Raw genomic sequence first — 23201 nt, forward strand, 5'->3', positions numbered from 1 at the left:
TGAGGAGACGGAAGAAGAAGAGGCTACGACTTCTAAGAAAAGGAAAGCTGCATTAAAAAGAACATTTCTGGAGTTCTACTTAAAATATGGATTTATCGCCACAGGTGATTCTGACGCGCCAAGCGCACTCTGCATATGTGGCGACAGGCTAGCTAACAAGGCAATGAAGCCTTCAAAACTGCTTCGGCACATGGAGACCAAGCATCCTGCATTAAAAGACAAACCTTAACCACTTCGGGTGTCATTGTCTCCGATTACGCCTAGATCGGACCGGCTCGTTTCTGAGAAACAAGCTCAGTGCTCCCACTAATTCAACGTAATGGTGAGTTTTATTTTTATGTGGTTTATATTTGTTTTTATGCCAGTCGTATAATTTTATTTCATCGTATTCATACATTTATTATAAATGTATTATTTATTTATATAAATGTATTATATGTTCATATAAAGGTCGGTCCGCGAAAATATTGCTGACACATAACCGGTCCGTGGCGCAAAAAAGGTTGAGGACCACTGCAGTAGAGATAGGGCTGTGGACTCGGTCGGATTTTTGCACCGAGTCCGAGTCCGGCATCTTGACCATGAGTCCGAGTCCGATTCCGAGTCCGATTCCGAGTCCGGCTGTCCATTTTTTCTGTTAATTCATGTGACTGCTTAGTCTTTATTCAAGGCTAATTTAGATCAAAATCTAAATAATTACAACAGTTTTGTGATGGCTTTGTCCTTATTAAACATATAAACGAATACAATAAACAGATACTTTCAAGTTTTAATCATTAATTACACCATTATAGCTCAGACATTTATCTAAACACAAATAATTAGTGACGACCCCTTATTTGGAAAGCGAAAAACCCATGTCGTACGGCGTCAGCACTATGTTTTCAATAAAAACATGAAGAACTCACGTTTGCGTCAGTCAATTTTAATTTTTATAAAGGATTATTCTCATTTGATGTCTTTAAATTCATCCGCGTTCTGCCATTGAAGCGGGGTGCATTCAAAGACCAGTCGTACAGACGGAACACTCATTCACTTCACCAAAACGCAACAATATAATTACGTGAGCTCTTTGCATAAACCTCGATGCAAAGAAACTCCTCTTTTTGGGTACAGGCTACAAGGAGTATATATTACAAAGGAGACTTTATACTTAATTGTGATCATCATTCATCCATCCATCCATTTTATTTTATTACTCAGGTATTTTCAAAGCAAATTAATATTGCTGCATTTATTAATTTGCTTTAACATGACAGCGCAATATAATTAAAAGCTGACACGATAGCAATGTCAAACGTGTTCATTTAAGAAAAAGCCACACACGTTTTGTGATAAAATCTTTCATAACAAGAATGATTTGAGTGAATTGATTTTACAATTTTTATCCCCCCTCCCCACCATCTGTCACTTTGCTTGGGACAAAAGGAGCCTTCAGAACTGAAATTTCTTCTCAATTATTCATTCAAATCAATTCACTCAAATCATTCTCGTTATGAAAGATTTGATCACAAAACGTTTCCATCTATACGACTGGTCTTTGAATGCACCCCGCTTCAATGGCAGAACGCGGATGAATTTAAAGACATCAAATGAGAATAATCCTTTATAAAAATTTAAATTGACTGACGCAAACGTGAGTTCTTCATGTTTTTATTGAAAACAACATAGTGTTGACGCCGTACGACGCCGTACGACATCGGTTTTTCGCTATAATTCGGTATAATTCAAGGTAGTCCACCCTCACCCAAAGTTAAGGTTTCATGGGAATATTATTGTCATAATTGTCTGGACCATATATGATAATTGTTTAATGGTAGTTATTGATAGATCTTGAAGATGTCAAGTTATAGGTGCATAAGACTATGTTGTTCATGCATATAGCACGTTCATTGTAAGAGGGGAAGAGATGTTGTGTATTTTGGGCTAACTCAAATTCCGTAGTAGAAAAACCCCGGAAGTGGGATGGGCATTCTGTGTTGTTCTGGTACGCCCTGTGAACGCACTGTGAGTAAGGAATAAAGCAGTTATCATTCACGTCGTTGTCCGACCTATTCTTGCTATCTAAGAACCTGGAAAATAGTAAGGATATAACATATATCACGGGTCATTACGACGAGTTTGGTGGAGTTTTTACTGCTTCTTCCAACTCCTACCGCGCTGACTGTAACCTGACACTCTCTGGCTGCGTCTTGCCTCTTTTTTTTATTGTCGGACTCGGTGGACTCGGTCAAAATCAGCACCGAGTCCGAGTCCGGCAAAAATGACCGAGTCCGGCCGAGTCCGAGTCCCCGAGTCCGAACCGAGTCCACAGCCCTACTCTACTAGAGTACATGGTTAAACAGTAGAATAAAGGACATCAAAAATCACTGTCTGGCTCCCGTGATGTTTCTTTTTGTTTACCGTAAGTCATGCCATGCATGCGCCCTATATTGCGGTGCGCCCTATGTGTGAATTAAATACAAAATAGACCCCGCAATTGAGTTTGCGCCTTTTAACCCTTATGGTGCGGAAGAACGGTACTTTTGAGAGAGACAAAAAAACTTTGATTTCCCAGCCATTCCATCCTCGTACGACCAGAGGAAAGTGGAAATTGCGAGGAAAACATCTTGACAGAGAAGTTGTCTTAATATTTGTTGGAAGTTTTTTTTAACAAAGCCTTAATGGCACTTTTTTTAATCTAAGATACGTATTTTATTGTTATACATTTCAATACAACATACTTGAAAATTGCTCTTAAAAAGGATTATTATATGGATCTTATTTTGGTACGGCCGTGTTTGAGTGACATAAGAAACAAGGATATTATTGTTTATCATGACTTACAGCAAACTTACAGCAAAAATATATAATATAATAGTCCTAAATGTTTCATTATCATAACAGGCCTAGAGGTCTGAGTGTTAAGGTTACATATGTCAACACCTATTCAGAGTAAATAAGGCCCGAGAACATTTACCTGAGGGACAACATCTTGCAAGAAGGTCACCACACTTTCCATGTAAGACTGCTCCCTGTGACAACAAAACACCATTGTCAATTAAGACAGATGGATGAAGGCTTACAAATACCAAACTATTAAAGCAGTGGTTCTTAACCTTGTTGGAGGTACCGAACCCCACCAATTTCATATGCGCATTCACTGAACCACTCTAGTGAAAAAAAAAAAAAATCAAATTCAAGACAGATGATTTTTACTGGTGCACAAAATGAGCCGTACATGATCATCATCTTGTGCAAAGAACAAAACCAACACAATGCATGAACTCACAACAAATTACATACCTGCAAATCAGTGTGCCTTTGCGAGACCGGTTCAGATATGCGTGATCACAAATTTACATGATAAATCAGGTGTGTTCGGACTTCCGCAGTGGAGGCTCTGCCGAACCCCTGAGACCGACCCAAACCCCTAGTGTTCGATTCAAACCCAGGTTAAGAACCAATGTATTAAAGGAAACTTTTGTAGCCAAACTACCTACAGGACTGTCTCAGAAAATTAGGATATTGTGATAAAGTTCTTTATTTTCTGAAATGCAATTAAAAAAACAAAAATGTCATACATTCTGGATTCATTACAAATCAACTGAAATATTGCAAACCTTTTATTATTTTAATATTGCTGATTATGGCATACAGCTTAAGAAAACTCAAATATCCTATCTCAAAATATTAGAATATCATGAAAAAGTATATTAGTAGGGTATTCAACTAATCACTTGAATCGTCTACCGTTTTTTTCCATGTATAATGCGCAAAATGTAACTAATTTATTGTCCTAAAATCTGGGGTGCGCATTATACATGGATACAATTTCTTTTTTTTTTTGTTTTTTTTTTTGTTTTTTTGTTGAAGAAAATCATGGTACAACAATTTTTGAAGAAAATCTTGTCACGGACGGCGTGTGGAAAGGAGCGGGGCGACCAAGTGCAGCTTGGACCAGGGTTTATTGGAGGAACTCAAAACACAGACTTGGTAAACTAATTGTGATAAATAACTGGAACATCACTCAAATATTGGTGATCCTGTTGAGAGTCTCACATATTTCTTCGCTATCGAGTTTGCTACCGCATGCGCAGTGATACTGACCGGCAGAATAACATCCGGTTGTTCCAAAAGATGATCTTTTTTCTGAAATAATTTTACGTTTACGGACTTAAGTAACCCGGCCGGGTCATACCAAAGACTATAAAAATGGGACCCATTGCCTCCTTGCTTGGCACTCAGCATTAAGGGTTGGAATTGGGGGGTTAGATCACCAAATGATTCCAGAGCGCGGCGCCGCTGCTGCTCACTGCTCCCCTCTCCCCCAAGGGATGGATCAAAATCACACGGGGATGGGTCAAATGCAGAGGACAAATTTCACCACACCCAGATGCGTGTGTGACGATCATTGGGACTTTAAAATAAAAATAAAAAAAATAAATAAATAAAAAGTCAGAATTTGGGTGCGTATTATACATGGGTAGAGGCTTTTTTCCAGCATCGACATGCCATTTTTAGGGTGCGTATTATACATGGGGGCGCATTATACATGGAAAAAAACGGTAATTAACTCCTGAGCCTTGAAAAACACTCAGCTTGGTTCAGTAAACTAAATCACAAGTATGGGGAAGACTGCTGATCTGACTGCTGTCCAGAGGACCATCATTGACACCCTCCATCAGGAGGGTAAGACACAAAAAGAGCAAGCTGTTCACAGAGTGCAGTTTCAAAGCACATCCACAAAAAGTCTGTTGGTAGGGAGAGATGACCGCAGCCTTAACAGCATTGTGAAGAAGAGTCGCTTTCAGAATTTGGTGGAGCTTCAAAGACAGTGGACTAAAGCTGGAGTCCAGGTATCAAAAGCCACTGTTCACAGACGTGTCCGGGAAATGGGCTACAATAGCCGTATTCCCATGGTCAAACCACTTCTGAACTCAAGACAACGGAAGAAGCGTCTGACTTGGGCTATGGAAAAGAAGCACTGGACAGTTGCAGAGTGGTCCAAAGTCCTCTTTTCAGATGAAAGCAAGTTTTGTATTTCATTTGGAAGTCAAGGCGCCAGAGTCTGGAGAAAGGCTGGAGAGGAGCAAAATCCAAGTTGCTTGAAATCCAGTGTGAACTTCCCACAGTCAGCGATGGTCTGGGGAGCCATGTCAGCTGCTGGTGTTGATCCACTGTGTTTCATCAAGTCCAGAGTAGATTTTAGAGCACGACATGCTTCCGACTGCTAAAAACCTCTATGGAGATGATGATTTCATTTCCCAGTATGATCTGGCACCTGCACACAGTGCCAAAACCACCAGTAAATGGTGTACTGACCATGGCATTACTGTCCTCTATTGGCCTGCCAATTCCCCTGACCTGAATCCCATCGGAAATTTGTGGGTTATTGTGAAGAAGCTGAAAGACACCAGACCCAACAATGCAAATGAGCTAAAGGCCGCTATTCAAGCATCCTGGGCATCCATAACACCTCAGCAATGCCACAGGCTGATTGCCTCCATGCCACGCCACATTGATGCAGTACTGAGTGCATTGATACACATTTTCAAATGTTTGATTTTGTTTTGCGGTTATAAATCTTTTTTTACTTATCTGAGGAAATATTCTAATATTTTGAGATAGGATTTTTGAGTTTTCTTAAGCTGTAAACCATAATCAACAATATAAAAATAATAAAAGGCTTGCAATATTTCAGTTGATTTGTAATGAATCCAGAATGTATGACATTTTAGTTTTTTTAATTGCATTTCAGAAAATAAAGAACTTTATCACAATATTCTAATCTTCTTAGACAGTCCTGTATATTTGCCTGCAATGTTGGAACAAATGCTTGCGAAGATCTGTCAGGATTGCCAATGGCTAACAATACTTCATAGCCATAGCGCCAGATCAGCATGTTGCTTCTTCTTTGATATATTTATAAAAAAAATTCTGAAGCTATTAGTAATATGATATACATTAAACTGCTGGTTTATTCATTAGAACTGACTTTTTTCATCGCAGATCGAATCCCAACATGCCTGTCTGTAACAACTTTGGACACTTTCAATTTATCCATCAAGAGTCTGTCTAATTGGGTGGATTGGTGGCGCACTGGTTAGCACGTCCGCCTCACAGTTAGGAGGGTGTGGGTTCGGTTCCACCGCCGACCCTCCCTGTGTGGAGTTTGTATGTTCTCCCCGTGCCCACATGATTTTCTCCGGTTTCCTCCCACATCTCAAAAACATGCTTGGTAGGCCGATTGAGCAATTGCCCCTAGGTGTGAGCGCGAGTGCGGATGATTGTTCGTCTCTGTGTGCCCTGCGATTGGCTGGCAACCAGTTCAGGGTGTCCTCCGCCTACTGCCCAATGACTGCTGGGCTCATCATCATCATCATCGGCGGTCACTCGTGGTCAAGTATGACTGTCCCCCGTCTTAGTCCTTGTGGGTCTTCAGATGGGCGTGAAGGCCGATCCTGGACCCGATTGTTCTTGTACAATGTGAACAGGTGAATTTGATGGTGGTGGTGGGTTTGGGTTGAGCCTGTTTGGTGGATGCTCTCTCCTTTCTGAGTCTGCACTTTTCTTCTGCAGTATGGTGGAGGTCAGCATTATAAAGTGCAGCACCCTCACGGACAAGGTTTCTCAATGTCAACCTATCTTTTGCCATGTCTTCACAGGTCTTAAGGTCTATGTGGAACATTTTGATGTTTGTTTTAATGTTGTCCTTATACCTCATCTTCTAGACTCCTGGGGCACGTTTTCCTTCAACAAGCTGGGAGTAGAGAACTTGTTTTGGAAGTCGAAGCTCAGGCATGCGGACAACATGACCTGTCCATCTAAGCTGGTGTTGTGTGATGGTGGCAGTGATGGTAGGGATGTCAGCCTCCTCCAGGACGTTGGTGTTGGTGTGTCAATCCTACCAATTGATCCTGAGAATTTTTTGGAGGCATCTCTAGTGATATACCACTGAGGAGATTAAATGCCTGCTGTATGTGGTCCAGGCCTCTGACCCATACAGAAGAGTGGGTAGTATTGCACCAGGATTTTGGTCTTTGCCAGAAGGTCGCGGTTCTCAAAGACTCTTTTCCTTAGCCTTGAAAAAGCCCCACTGGCACAGCTAAGGCGGTGGTGTATCTCATCATCAATGTTCGTTTTGGATGATAGAAGGCTGCCCAGATATTGGAAGTGGTCCATGTTTTCCAGTCTGGTGTTGTCAAAGAAGATCTTTGGGGCCGGGACAGGAGTAGTCTTTGGTGGTGGCTGATGGAGGATTTGAGTCTTTTTTATGTTGATGGCTAGACCAAGCTGTTTGTATGCTTTCGCAAAGGCAACCAGAGTGCACTGTAAGTCCTCTTCTGAGAGGGCTACAAGGGTGTGATCATACTGCAGCTCCATGATGGATATGGTGGTGGTTCGACCATTGGCCCTGAATCGGTTGATGTTAAGAAGTTGTCCGTCAGTTCTGTACATAAGTTGGACTACCTGTGGAAGATGTCTGCCCGTGAGACGGCGGATAGTAGCAATGAAGATGGAGAACAGCGTTGGAGAGATGACACATCCCTGCTTGACTCCTGTGTCAACCCCAAAAGGTTCTGTTTCATCTCCACTGCCACTGAGGAATGTAGCTGACATATTGTCATGCAGCAGTCTCAGTACCTGGACTAATATTGAAAAATATTATTATTATTATTAAAAAATCCGTTGCTTGTGATGTGCCACTCTGTGTCACTTGAGCAAGCTCAAAGTCAAGAATCTTGTCACACTTGTCAAGCTGGTTAAAGAATAAGTGCAGTATTTTGCACCAAAACTAAGGCTGTTGCATTCCTCATCTCCAGAGGTTGGTTGATTTATTTCAATTTATTATGAAATGACACTGATGAGACATCAATTTTTTGTTGACAACAAGTACCGTAATTTTCGGACTAAAAGTCGCTCCGGAATATAGGTCGCATTAACCAAAAATGCACAATAACGTGAAAAAAAACTCCGGAGTATAAGTCGCATTTTGGGGGGAAATTTATTCGACAAAATCCAACACCAAGAACAGACATGAACGAGCAACAACACGATAGGTATGCTAACGTGACATAAACACAAACGAAGAGCTGAGAACAGGCCTGACGTAACATTCAGAGTAATTAAAAAAAACTATTACATAAATAACGCGTTTATAAAACCATCTGTGTCACTCCAATTCATTAAATCCATCGATCGTTCTTTGTCAACAATGGGTGCGCGCCGCTGACGGCGCTTGCACTTCAAAATATTCCACAGGCCCATATAACGATATATAAATTAGATATCAAATAACTATTATATAAGCAATAATATTATCAAACTATCTGTGCACTCTAAATCATTAAATCCATCGATCAAATTCCTCGTCCTTTGTGAACAACGCCGCGCGTGCGCCCTGACGTCAGCCTCGTCGTTATTCCACAGATCTAGTATATAACTATATTGTAGCGCTAACAAAGTACAAGGAAAGACTTGGGTTTGGTAAACGGCTCTTTATTTAACAAAACAAACTTCCAGACGTGTGGCGCCGTGGACTTCCAGCCACGGAGGTGGAAGAGAGATCCATAGAATAGGACCGGACGTGCGTAAAAGCCATGACCGAGCACCATCCACCGTCCCCGGACAGCCACCCGGCCGAGCGCCGGCCCCCGACTTCTATCCACGGAGGTGAAAGAGAGCTCCGTAGAGTAGGACCAAGCGTGCGTAAAAGCCATGTCCGAGCCCCATCCACCGTCACCGGACAGCCACTCGGCCAAGCACCGGGCCCCGACTTCCATCCACGGAGGTAAAAGAGAGATCCGTAGTGTAGGACCGGGCGTGCGTAAAAGCCATAATAGTTTTTCAAACCTTCTGTGTCACTCCAAATCATTAAATCCTTCAAACTCTTCGTCCTCCGTGTCACTTAGAAACAAAGCCGCTAATGATGCCGGTAGTACGTGGGGTCCTTCGTCATCTTCGTCATCCCGTGATCAATCTTTGTCCTTTTTCTGCTGACGTCACTTGAAATTCAAATTACAGTAATCCCTTGCTACATCGCGGTTCGTTTATCGCGGTTTCACTTTTTTTTTTTTTTTTGAAAGTTTTTGAAAAAATTCACATATAAGTCGCTCCTTATTATAAGTCGCCCCCCCCACCCAAACTATGAAAAAAACCACGACTTATAGTCCGAAAATTACGGTAATAAGAGTTGTTGTACTTCGTAGAAGGTGATTTCATCTATCATATCCAGGTTCAGGATATTTGAGAAGCTCTCTAAGCGCGACTAAGTCATTCCAGAAGAGAGTGGCAGCACATATAGTAAGAATGTTTCCAGATGCCACCTTTGATCAATCCACACCAATCGAAGAATGTGCTGACCAAGTCTACTCACCATGATAACAGAGATACACAATATGATGAACAATATTGCTGCCAGATACAACTTTCCGGAAGCTTTTAACAGGGATCCTGCATGCAACACAGGTCGTAAGAGGTACCAACTCTTCTAAGCAGTTTTTAAAAGGAACATTTTCACAAGACTAAAAGTCGCTTTCAGAATAAACTGGTTCTGAATACTGATGCCATACCAATATAATTATTGTCTCGATTTTCAGGCTCAGTTGGTGCCCAACTTGAACCTAGATTTTGTCAGGATAAGCCAGACATGGGCAAACTACGACCCGCGGGCCACATCCGGCCCACGGGGCCATTTATTCCGGCCCGCCAAACCTGAATAAATTGTGTTACTAAACATTTTTTTGGGTCATTTTCCTTGCAATTACTATGTTTCCCCAATAGATGGGGAAGCGCCTGCCCGCGCATTTATACCCGGAAACCGTGTCAGAAAGCTCGGTGCACACTCACAAGTGCGTGTACGTACTAAGTAGTACAGACCCGGCACACTCCGCGCTCTATTTCCATCAGTGCCGAATTTCGAGTGTGGGTTGTGACGTCAGCATTCTCGTAATTCGCGCGCTGAGCTTTCAGATACAGTTTTACGCTAATGCCACCTACAAACCTTCCCCTGGAATCCTTCCATTAAAATGAGTGGCCCGAGGAAAAGAAAGGTGGACACTGAGTGCCGAGTATTTAAAAAAAAGAGTGGAGAATTTGGCTCAACCTACGTGTGTGAGCAGACGTTCAGCCACATGAAAGTCAACAAAGCCCGTCACAGATCTAGGTTAACGGACCGATACCTCGGCTCTATCCTAAGAATTACCACAACTAATTTTACTCCAGAACATGACGCACTTGCAAAAATGGGAGCCCAACAATACTATTGATTTCTTTATTACTTTATTTAGATGTATTCTTTCACTGATTCTTCAAGATGATGTATTTGGTCAGAATGTTTGCAGTTTGATGTGATTTCGCCTCATTGAATAAACATATTTCATAAATCTGACCTGCAGGCGCTGAAGTGATGGAAACTATTATTCATAATAACAGTGTTGTGTATAATAAGAATCACTGATAGTAGTTTTTTGGTGTTTTTAATGCTGTTAATAAATGCATTTGTTTTCAAAAAGCTTTTTTGAACATCCATGCTTTATTACCTACTAAAAGTACAAACCTTTTATGCAATGACCTTTACGTGTCATTTCTATTACTTCACACTAACACGATATCCATCTGCTCCTGGTTCGGCTCCTGGTTCGGCCCCCCGGTCTAAATTTAGAACCAAATTCGGCCCGCCAGTCAAAAAGTTTGCCCACCCCTGGGATAAGCAACCAAAAAGTAGGCAAGGCAGCTCGTCTGAGAATTCTCTCCAAAGACTTTTTATCAGAAGAAACTGATCCAGACACGTTATTCTGTCCTTTGTTTTTTTCTCTCTAGGCTGCCTTGCCTACTTTTTGGCGGCTTATAACTGACATTGACACGGTTGAACTTGGTTGTGGAACACCCCTCAGATTACTTAGGGGTTGATGAGCACATTGCCACAAGGTCAGCATGTGTGGGCATGGAAGGGAAATACCAAATTATTAAAGGAAAATAATGGACTATATGCACACAACAATTCTGCATATATGAAAATGCCAGGGGTGTGCTGCCTTGGCCGACACCTAGTGGTGCAAGCTGACATCAAAATTGGCTAAGTACGTCTAATGCCAACAAGTTAAACTGGAACTACAACAGTGATTCAACCAATACACATACCCAGCAAATAATTATCTTATAGAATACATAGCTGCAGCATTGACAGTACATACTATATACTATGTACATCAGGCGTTTCAAACTCATTTTTTTCACGGGCCGCATTGTAGTCATACCTTCTTTCGGAGGGCCATTATGACTGTCAACCCAAATAAATGTATGAGCACCTCATATTATATACAGTAAAAGCTACAAAACAAACTGACAAATAACTAGTTCTCAAATCAGACAAGTAAAAATCGGTCAAATATTTAAAAAAAAGATATTATTAAAAGTGAAGAGAACTGGACAGTCGAGAGCGTCGCCTTTTGGCTCAGCTCCTTCTTCACCACGACGAATCGATACAAAGTCCGCATTCACAGCAGAAGCTTCATCCATCCGCCTGTTGATGTCCTGACTCCGTTCTACGCTCGTTCATGAACAAGACCCCAAGATACCTCTTCCGACTGAGGACCATGGTCTCCGATTTAGAAGTGCTGATTTCATCACGGGTTGAAGAAACCAACAGTACCACATCGTCTGCAAAAAGCAGAACTGCGATCCCGAGGTCGCCAAACCGAAACCTCTCAATGCCTTGGCTATGCCGAGAAATTATGTCCATAAGTTATGAACAAAATCAGTGACAAACGGCAGCCTTGGCGGAGTCCAACCCTCACCGGAAACAAATCCGACCTACTGCCGGAAATGCAGACCAAACTTTGGCATCCGTGATACAGGAATGGAACCCCCCTGATCAGTGTGTTATCTACCCCGTACTCCCGAAGCACACCCCACAGAACCTTCTGAAGGACCCTGTCAAATGCCTTCTCCAAGTCCAAAAAACACATGTAGACTGGTTGGGCAAACTCCCATGCACTCTTGAGGATCCTGCCAAAAGTGTTGAGGTGGTCTACTGGCTGCTGCACTTCCCACGCTTGTCCGCAATGACGCCCGCGTTATCAGCGTGTAAACACCGTTCTCCCATCACTTGTAAAAGCACAAAGTAGTGCATTCGCGAATGACGAGGGATCACTGTACACACAGGTACTTAACCGTTAGAGAAGGTTTCTCAAACTCACGGCCTGGGGGCCATTTGTGGCCCACAAGATATTTTGCGGCTCCCTACCTTGAATCAAAGTTTCATGGTAGTTTAATCATGTAGCCCCCATGTTTTTGCCATGTCATTGCACTAGCCCAGGGGTCAGCAACCCGCGGCTCAGCTGCATGCGACTCTTTAGCACACCCCTAGTGGCTCCCTGGAGCTTTTGCAAAAATGCGTGAAAATGGAAAAATATGTTTTTTTAGTTTTTTTTAAATATGGTTTTTAGAATAGCAAAATTGCGTCATAGCCTGCGACACAGCACTGGTGAGTTGTAAACAAACAGGTGTGTGAGTGATGGGCCATGGATTCAAAATGTAAAAAGAGAAAGATTGCTGATAAGAACAGAGGGTTTAAGAAAGAATGGACTGAACTATTTTCTGCCTGCATGTTTGATTTGCAATGAGAAGTTGTCAAATAACAACAAGAGCAATTTGGAGCAGAATTTTCAGCTAAAGCATGCTAAATTTGCTGCCGATCAAACGGTTGGAACTGAGAGGAAAGGTGCAATTGCAGTGCTGGTGGAGAAATTTGAGGACCGAAAAAACACTTTCAAAAAGTGGATTGCATCTCCAAACTCTATTACTGCTGCAAGTTTTGTTGCAGCCCGGGAGATAATAAAGCGCGGAAAACCATTCACTGGTGGCGAGTACATGAAGAAATAATTCATTATGATATCAGAGTGCCTATTTTCGGACTTCAAAAACAAAACTGAGATCATTCAGAAAATTCAAGACATGCCTCCCTACACAAAAACAGTGAAAAAAAGGGTAATTAAATTGGCAAACAATATCACCGATCAGCAACTCAAGGACATCAATTCAGCTCCAGCTTTCTCAATTGCCTGTGATGAGTCGTGTGACGTGACCGATATCGAACAGAGAGCTCTGCTATGCAGGTACGTGAACACTAATAGGCCGCAAGAAGAAATGATCGAATTGATACCACTAAAGGCCAAACACGGGGGGGGGGGCTGTGCTGCAGTGTTTAAATGACAAAGATTTCAGTCGCTACAGACGGCGCACCGAGTATGGGAGGGTTGCAAAAGGGGTTTGTGACTTTACTACAGAAAGTCATTTAATCATGAATGTTCATTTTGTATTTGTAGCCTACTTAGTTTTTTAATAGTAGGCATACAGCTTATGTATTGACAGTCTATGTTGCCTTATAAAAGGCTTTTAGATTTTTGCGGCTCCAGACAGGTGTGTATTTTGTTTTGGGGCAACCGCGTGCTGAAATATGCCGACGACACAACTCTGGTGGGTCTCATCACTGAGGGCGCCGAGACTCAATACAGGTCGGAGGTCAACCTTCTGGCGACGTGGTGCAGTGACAACAACCTCCTGCTGAACGTCAACAAGACCAAGGAGATTGTTGTTGACTTCCGGAAGGGTCACACCCAACACCTGCCACTGACCATCGACGGTGCTGTGGTGGAGAGAGTCCGCAGCACTAGATTCCTGGGGGTGCACATCAGTGAGGAACTCTTCTGGACCACCAACACTGCATCACTGGCGAAGAAAGCTCAGCGCCGCCTGTACTTCCTGCGGAAACTCAGGCGAGCAAGTGCTCCTCCGGCCGTCATGACTACATTCTGCCGTGGCACCATTGAGAGCGTCCTCTCCAGTTGTATCGCTGTGTGGGGTGGTAGCTGCACTGAATACAACATGAAGGCCCTGCAGCGCATAGTGAACACGGCTGGTAAGATTATTGGTGCTTCACTCTCCTCCCTGAAGGACATTTACACCTCCCATCTCACCCGCAAGGCGACCACGATTGTGTGTGATGTGAGTCACCCCGCTCACTCTTTGTTTGATCTTCTGCCCTCTGGGAAGAGGTACGGGAGCCTGCGCTCCCGCACCACCAGACTCACCAACAGCTTCATACTCCAGGCTGTTAGGATCCTGAACTCTCTCCCCCCTTCTGCGTAACGTCCTGTACTTCTGCGCTACGTATATTCTGACTGTCTGCTGTATGCACACTTGCTCCATTTTTGCTCCTCTCATTTATGTTATTTGTTTATTTATTATTTATTCATCACTCTTATTTATTCATTGTTTGTGCCTTCTTGTTTTTACTTTTTGTGTTGTTTACTTGTATGTGTATTGTGTACTATGTCTTGTCACCGTGGGATAGTGGGAAACGTAATTTCGATCTCTTTGTGTGTCTTGACATGTGAAGAAATTGACAATAAAGCAGACTTTGATTTTGACTTTGAAAAACTCATTTAACACCTATTTGGAACATCCCACATGTGATCAGGCTAATTGGGTACCATGATTGGGTATAAAAGGAGCCTCCCCAAACATGCTCAGTCATTCACAAGCAAGGATGGGGCGAGGTTCACCACTTAGTCCACAACTGCGTGAGAAAATAGTTGAACAGTTTAAGAACAACATTTCTAAAAGCAAAATTGCAAGGAATTTAGGGTTTTCAACATCTACGGTCCATAATATCATCAAAAGGTTCAGAGAATCTGGTGAAATCACTGCACGTAAGCGCCACGGCCGGAAACCAAGACTGAATGACCGTGACCTTCGATCCCTCAGACAGCATTGCCTTAAAAACCGACATGAGTGTGTCAAGGATATCACCAAATGGCCTCAGGAAAACTTCAGAAAACCACTGTCAGTAAATAGAGTTTTTCACTACATCAGTAAGTGCGGGTTAAAACTCTACCATGAAAAGCAAAAGCCGTTTATGAACAACATCCAGAAACGCCGCCGGGTTCTCTGGGCCGAGCTCATGTAAAATGGACTGATGCACAATGGAAAAGTGTTTTGTGGTCTGATAAGTCCACTTTTCAAAATGTTTTTGGAAACACTGGACGTCGTGTCCTCTGGATCAAAGAGGAAACGGACCATCCGGACTGTTAACGCAAAGTTCAAAAGCCAGCATCTGTGATGGTATGGGGGTGCATTAGTTCCCATGGCATGGGTGACTTACATTTCTGTGAAGGCAACATAAATGCTGAAAAGTACATATAGATTTTGGAGCAACATATGCTGCCATCCAAGCGACGTCTTCTTCATGGACGCCGCTTATTTCAGCAAGATAATGCCAAGCCACATTCTGCACGTGTTACAACAGCGTGGCTTTGAAGTAAAAGACTCCAGGTTCTCCCCTGGCCTGCTTGCAGTCCAGACCTGTCTCCCATTGAAAATGTGTGGCGCATTATGTAGCGTAAAATACGACAGGGAAGACCCCGGAATGTTGAAACACTGAAGCGGTTCATCAAGCAAAAATGGGAAAGATTTTCACATGAGAAGCTAAGAGAATTAGTCTCCTCTATTCCAAAACGTTTATTGCAGGGGTGCCCAATACGTCGATCGCGATCGATCGGTCGATCGCCAAGCCACTATTGGTCGATCGCGTGATATTAAAATGTTTTTTATTTTTTTTATTTATTTATTTTATTTTTTCGCACTTGACGCGTGAACAAACAACGGCGCTCACAACACAACACAAACACGCTAGCTCGCGAGTTCCCTCCAATTGTCAGAACCCTGTTTTTTCTCTTAAACTTAAGAAAGGGTATAAAAATGAGTGGGGCAGCTGGCCATAGTAAGAAGTATCACTTTCATAGGGAATGGGAGTAGGACTTTTTTTTCACGATGACATATATATACGTATACGCCGTCGCGGCGGGCGGGGGAATGCTTGCGAGTCGCCGAGGCTAACTGGCTGGCAGTTTCCCCCCATATATAAAAAAATTTCTCAACTGATTTACACGATTCACAAAAATACTTTCGATGGAAAAAAACACGGAAATCCGCGGATCCAGGGAAAATTCTCAAACAACAGCCCCCACACACACCGAATCGCCCATAATCAGCACCCACCTGGCTTGTGGCAAACTTTAAACGAGACTTTTTATGGATATCTTTGAGAAATGGCTTTCTTCTTGCCACTCTTCCATAAAGGCCAGATGTGTGCAGTGCACGACTGATTGTTGTCCTATGGACAGACTCTCCCACCTCAGCTGTAGTTATCTGCAGTTCATCCAGAGTGATCATGGGCCTCTTGGCTGCATCTGTGATCAGTCTTCTCCTTGTTTGAGATGAAAGTTTGGAGGGACGGCCGGGTCTTGGTAGATTTGCAGTGGTCTGATACTCCTTCCATTTCAATATAATTGCTTGCACAGTGCTCCTTGAGATGTTTGAAGCTTGGGAAATCTTTTTGTATCCAAATCCGGCTTTAAACTTCTCCACAACAGTATCTCGGACCTGCCTGGTGTGTTCCTTTGTCTTCATGGTTCTCTCTGCGCTTTAAACAGAACCCTGAGACTATCAAAGAGCAGGTGCATTTATACGGAGACTTGATTACACACAGGTGCATTCTATTTATCATCATCAGTCATTTAGGACAACATTGGATCATTCAAAGATCCTCACTGAACTTCTGGAGTGAGTTTGCTGCACTGAAAGTAAAGGGGCCGAATAATATTGCACGCCCCACTTTTCGGTTTTTTATTTGTTAAAAAAGTTTAAATTATCCAATAAATTTTGTTCCACTTCACGATTGTGTCCCATTTGTTGTTGATTCTTGACAAAAAATTAAACTTTTATATCTTTATGTTTGAAGCCTGAAATGTCGCGAAATGTTTAAAGGTTCAAGGGGGCCGAATACTTTCGCAAGGCACTGTATATCTACCGTAATTTTCGGACTATAAGTCGCGTTTCTTTTCATAGTTTGGGTGGGGGGGCGACTTATCATAAGGAGCGACTTGTGGTTTTTTTCAAAAATTTTCCCCCCCAAAAAAAAGTGAAACCGCGATAAACGAACCGCGATGTAGCAAGGGATTACTGTGATTTGAATTTCAAGTGACGTCAGCAGCGCGACGCGGCGTGGCGCGGCGGTTGTTTACGTAAAGGACAAAGATTGATCACGGGATGGCGAAGATGACGAAGGACCCCACATACTACCGGCATCATTAGCGGCTTTGTTTCTAAGTGACACGGCGGACGAAGAGTTCGAAGGATTTAAGGATTTGGAGTGACACAGACGGTTTGAAAAACTATTATGGCTTTTACGCACGCCCGGTCCTATTCTATGGAGCTCTCTTTCACCTCCGTGGATGGAAGTCTGGGGCCGGCGCTCGGCCGGGTGGCTGTCCGGGGACGGTGGATAGGGCTCGGTCAAGGCTTTTACGCACGCCCGGTCCTATTCTATGGAGCTCTCTTCCACTTCCGTGGCTGGAAGTCCACGGCGCCACACGCCTGGAAGTTTGTTTTGTTAAATAAAGAGCCGTTTACCAAACCCACGTCTTTCGTTGAACTTTGTTAACGCTACAATATAGTTATCTAGTAAATCTGTGGAATAACAACGAGGCTGACGTCAGGGCGCACGCGCGGCGTTGTTGACAAAGGACGAGGAATTTGATCGATGGATTTAATGATTTAGAGTGCACAGATGGTTTGATAATACTATTGCTTATATAATAGTTATTTGATATCTAATTTATATATCGTTATATGGGCCTGTGGAATATTTTGAAGTGCAAGCGCCATCAGCTGCGCGCACCCATTGTTGACAAAGGACGATTGATGGATTTAATGATTTGGAGTGACACAGATGGTTTGATAACATTATTGCTTATATAATAGTTATTTGATATATAATTTATATATCGTTATATGGGCCTGTGGAATATTTTGAAGTGCAAGCGCCATCAGCGGCGCGCACGCATTGTTGACAAAAGATGATTGATGGATTTAATGAATTGGAGTGACACAGATGGTTTTATTAACATGTTATTTATGTAATAGTTTTTTGAATAACTCTGAATTTTACGTCAGGGCCGTTCTCAGCTCTTCGTTTGTGTTTATGTCACGTTAGCATACCTATCGTTTAGCCTGTTGTTGCTCGTTCATGACTGTTCTTGCTGTTGGATTTTGTCGAATAAATTGCCCCCCAAAATGCGATTTATACTCCGGAGCGACTTATATATGTTTTTTTTCACTTTTTGGGCATTTTATGGCTGATGCGACTTGTACTCCGGAGCGACTTATAGTCCGAAAATTACGGTATATAAAAAAATATTTTTTTTTTTTTTAGTGGGTAGATTTTTGTGACTTAGTCATTTCAAAAGTAGCTCGCAAGCTGAAAAAGTTTGGGCACCCCTGGTTTATTGAGTGTTATTAAAAGGAAAGGTGATGTAACGAAGTGGTAGTCATGCCCTTTCCCAACTTCTACTGCACGTGTTGCAGCCATAAAATTCTAAGTTAAATATTATTTGAAAAATAAAATAAAGTTTATGAGTTTGAGCATTAAATATGTTGTCTTTGTAGTGCAGGGGTCCCCAAACGTTTTCCAATGAGGGCCACATAACTTTTCCCTTCTCTGATGGGGGGCCGGGGTCAGTTTCGAACAGAAAAAGTGTGACAATCACAGGTGTCCCTAAATGTAATCATTTAGTGTTTTCCAGAAAACATGCTGACACTCCAGCGCACCACACATATCCAAATATTAATAACCCTTTCTGAGATCAAATAGCCCTCTCTGGGTTCTTCACAGAATAAAATAACGTGGAAAATATATAGGCCAATAACACTATTTATGAACTCGATAAAGAATCAAATAACCCTCAGTGGGTTCTTAACAGAAAGAAAGTTATGCTGTGCCGTGCACAATCCTAGGTAAAAGTTCAACTTCGCTTGAGACCCCATTCTTCCATCTCCCGGCTCATGCGTCCTATTAAACCCCGAGACGCGCCCACCATACTTGGGGCCCCGACAGTCGTGATGTTGGCAACCTTTGCCCAGTCCAGATCCAACCGTTGCATGGTTTTACATACTTTGTCGAAAATATCCTCCCCAGTCGTAGTGCTTTTCAGGCTTTGTAGGGATGCCAGCTCCTCGTACATCTCAAAGTTTGCGGTAACTCCACGAATAAAAATAAGAAGCTCCGCGGTGTCAAGTCAAGTTTATTTGTACAGCCCTAAATCACAAGCAGTCTCAAAGGGCTTCACATAGACAAACAATTGACAATTATTCTCAAAGCATCCCCTGATCTTAAGCTCCCAAAAGGGCAAGGAAAAACTAAAAAAAAACCTACCTGGGGGAAAAATGAGAAACCTTGAGAAGGGACCACAGATGGAAGGATCCCCCTTTCAGGATCCCCCTTTCAGGACTTTTCTGCTCGCATTTGGCCTTGCAAGCTGGCGTACTTGTCTTTGTGACGGGATTCATAATGTCGGCGCAGGTTGTATTCCTTGAATACCGCCACCATCTCTTGACAGACGAGACAAGCAGTCTTTTCTTTGAATTGAAAAAAAAAAAAAAGTGTGTCCACTGCGGGTTAAATACCCTGCATTCGGAATCAATTTTTCTCTTACCCAACCTTTTTGCCATTATTCCGTTCTTTCACGTTCTATGACTGGCTTATGGGTGGCCATAAGGGTAAAAACGTTCTGGGGCATTTTTTTCCCGTCTCTGGTATTGTTCAGAGGGTCTGGTATTGTTTAGCATTTTTTTCCGTCTCTGGTATTGTTCAGGGGGCCGGGTCTAATGCGGAGGGGGGCCGTGTTTTTAGTTACGTTTTACACAATTTCCCAACTTCAACCAAATCCGGTTTGGACTACCATTCGTCTTTTTAAAATATTTGATACTCCCCTCCCCTCCGTGAGTCGTCACCTTACCGTGGTGGAGGGGTTTGCGTGTCCCAATGATCCTAGGAGCCATGTTGTCTGGGGCTTCATGCCCCTGGTAGGGTCACCCATGGCAAAAGGGTCCTAGGTGAGGGGCCAGACAAAGCACGGCTCAAAAAGCCCCTTATGACGAAAAACATAGATGGACTCAGATTTCCCTCGCCCGGACGCAGGTCACCGGGGCCCCCCTCTGGAGCCAGGCCTGGAGGTGGGGCTCGAAGGCGAGAGTCTGGTGGCCGGGCCTTCGCCCATGGGGCCCGGCCAGGCACAGCCCGAAAAGGAAACGTGGGTCCCCCTTTCCATGGGTTCACCACCTGTGGGAGGTGCCAAAGGGGTCGGGTGCATTGTGAGCTGGGCGGCGGCCAAAGGCAGGGTCCTTGGCGGTCCGATCCCCGGCTGCAGAAGCTGGCTCTTGGGACATGGAATGTCACCTCTATGGCTGGAAAGGAGCCCGAACTGGTGTGCGAGGCAGAAAAGTTCCGACTAGATATAGTCGGACTTGCCTCCACACACAGTTTAGGTTCCGGTACTAGCCCTCTCGAGAGGGGCTGGACTCTCTTCGACTCTGGAGTTGCCCACAGTGAGAGGCGTCGAGCAGATGTGGGTATACCGTGATTTACCATGCATAATGCGCAAAACAATAAATTAGTTACTTATTGTCCTAAAATCTGCGGTGCGCATTATGCATGGGTACAACAATTTTTGAAGAAAATCTCCCTCGAAATAAAACTTGAAATCACCTTTCTTCTTGTTTGTTGTCAATCGCGCATCGCATTCAGCCATCCTGCCCAACACACTTAGTCAGTAAAATTCATAATTGACGACACATCGTTCGATGCGATGGTGCAATCCTTGATGGTGTGTTATTGTCAAATATTGTTTGTTTTTTAATCTCCATCGCAGACCGGATATCATACGGAGGCCGCCATGACAGTATGCGCAGAACGGATGCGCAAGACACGTCAGCTATATAAAGAGCGAGAGTTCAGTTCTCTACCTATGTTTGTTGTCAATCGCGCATCGCATTCAGCCATCCTGCCCAACACAGTCAGTAAAATTCATAATTGACGACACATCGTTTGATGCGATGGTGCAATCCTTGATGGTGTGTTATTGTCAAATATTGTTTGTTTTTTAATCTCCATCGCAAACCGGATATCATACGGAGGCCGCCATTACAGATGCGCAGAACGGATGCGCAAGACACGTCAGCTCTATAAAGAGCGAGAGTTCAGTTCTCTACCTAAATGCGTATTACAGGTAATATTTTATTTCACAACACTTTGCCTTGTTCCTTTCTTCTCTGCTGTTCACTTCAAACACGCTCCATACGAACACAATGCTCTCGTATCAGACGCTTGCTCGATCACCTGCTCGTTTGCTGTCACAATGTACCCTACACAAATCCGAAACATTTCTTCGCTATCGAGTTTGCTAGTGCATGCGCAGTGATACTGACCGGCAGAATAACATCCGGTTGTTCCCAAAGATGATCTTTTTTCTGAAATAATTTTACGTTTACGGACTTAAGTAAGAGTCAAAATTTGGGTGCGTATTATACATGGGTACAGGCTTTTTTCCAGCATCGACATGCCATTTTTAGGGTGCGTATTATGCATGGGGGCGTATTATACATGGAAAATTACGGTACTTATTGCCCCCCAGCTGGGCACCTGCACATTGGGGTTCACCCCGGTGAACGAGAGGGTAGCCTCCCTCCGCCTTCGGGTGGGGGGACGGGGCCTGACTGTTGTTTGTGTCTATGCACCAAACAGCAGCTCAGAGTACCCACCCTTCTTGGGGTACCTGGAGGAAGTGCTGGAGAGCGCTCCTTCTGGGGACTCCATTGTTCTACTGGGTGACTTCAATGCTCACGTGGGCAATGACAGTGAGACCTGGAAGGGCGTGATTGGGAGGAACGGCCCCCCCCGATCTGAGCCCGAGTGGTGTTGTATTATTGGACTTCTGTGCTTGACACGGATTTTCTATAATGAAAACCATGTTCAAACATAAGGGTGTCCATGTGTGCACTTGGCACCAGGACACCCTAGGCCGCAGTTCCATGATCGACTTTGTAGTCGTGTCATCGGATTTGCGGCCGCATGTTTTGGACACTCGGGCGAAGAGAGGGGCGGAGCTGTCAACTGATCACCACCTGGTGGTGGGTTGGCTCCGATGGTGGGGTAAGATGCCGATCCGACCTGGCAGACCCAAACGCTCTGTGAGGGTCTGCTGGGAACGTCTGGCAGAATCCCTTGTCAGGAAGAGCTTCAACTCCCACCTCCGGCAGAGCTTTTCCCACGTCCCGGGGGAGGCGGGGGACTTTGAGTCCGAGTGGACCATGTTCCGCGCCTCCATTGTTGAGGCGGCCGACCGGAGCTGTGGCCGTAAGGTCGTTGGTGCCTGTCGTGGCGGCAATCCCCGAACCCGTTGGTGGACACCGGTAAGGGATGACGTCAAGCTGAAGAAGGAGTCCTATCAGGCCGTTTTGGCCTGCGGGACTCCGGAGGCAGCTGACAGGTACCGGATGGCCAAGCGGAACGCGGCTTCAGCGGTTGCTGAGGCACAAACCCGGGCGTGGGAGGAGTTTGGCAAGGCCATGGAGAATGACTTCCGGACGGCTTCGAGGAAATTTTGGTCCACCATCCGGCGTCTCAGGAGGGGGAAGCAGTGCAACGTCAACACTGTTTACAGTGGGGATGGCGTGCTGCTGACCTCGACTCGGGACGTCGTGAGTCGGTAGGGAGAATACTTCAAAGACCTCCTTAATTCCACCTACACGCCTTCCATTGTGGAAGCAGGGCCTGGAGACTCTGAGGCGGACTCTCCAATCTCTGGGATCGAAGTCACTGAGGTAGTTAAAAAACTCCTTGGTGGAAAGGCCCCGGGGGTGGATGAGATCCGCACGGAGTTCTTAAAGGCTCTGGATGTACTTCCTGAGACAGCTCAAGAAGTTCAACCTGCCGCGGGAGCTGCTGAAGACCTTCTACACTGCCATCATCCAGTCTGTCCTCTGCACCTCCATCACTGTCTGGTTTGGATCGGCCTCCAAACAAGACAAGCACAGACTGCAACGGACATTCAGGACTGCAGAAAAGATCATTGGAATCAACCTCCCATCTATCCAAGACTTGTACCTGTCCAGGACAAGGAAACGTGCAAGAAACATCTCTACAGACCCTTCTCACCCAGGTTGCAGTCTGTTTGAACTACTCCCCTCCGGACGGCGTTATAGAGCTCTGTACACCAAAACCAGCAGACACAGAGACAGCTTCTTCCCCCAGGCTGTTGCTCTGATGAACTCACACCACTCTTAGAGTCTCAGAGTCATTGCTGTGCAATAACTTCCTG

General features: G+C 44.1%; 1 protein-coding gene across 12 annotated transcripts in view; it reads right to left on the bottom strand.

Moving 5' to 3' along the window:
• bcas3 (BCAS3 microtubule associated cell migration factor) overlaps window positions 1–23201 on the bottom strand; it is a 329552-nt gene that overhangs the window by 296203 nt on the left and 10148 nt on the right. For 9 of the 12 annotated variants that reach the window (XM_037268399.1, XM_037268403.1, XM_037268400.1 and 6 more), the window contains exon 3: window positions 2960–3014. In XM_037268399.1, coding sequence (XP_037124294.1) covers window positions 2960–3014 — 55 coding nt within the window. Of the gene's footprint in view, window positions 1–2959; window positions 3015–3098; window positions 3153–23201 lie in introns of those variants that run through there. The other 3 variants (XM_037268397.1, XM_037268407.1, XM_037268404.1) reach the window with 2 other exon arrangements.

The sequence above is a fragment of the Syngnathus acus genome, chromosome 13, assembly GCF_901709675.1.
Source record: "Syngnathus acus chromosome 13, fSynAcu1.2, whole genome shotgun sequence".
NCBI classification, from domain to species: domain Eukaryota; kingdom Metazoa; phylum Chordata; class Actinopteri; order Syngnathiformes; family Syngnathidae; genus Syngnathus; species Syngnathus acus.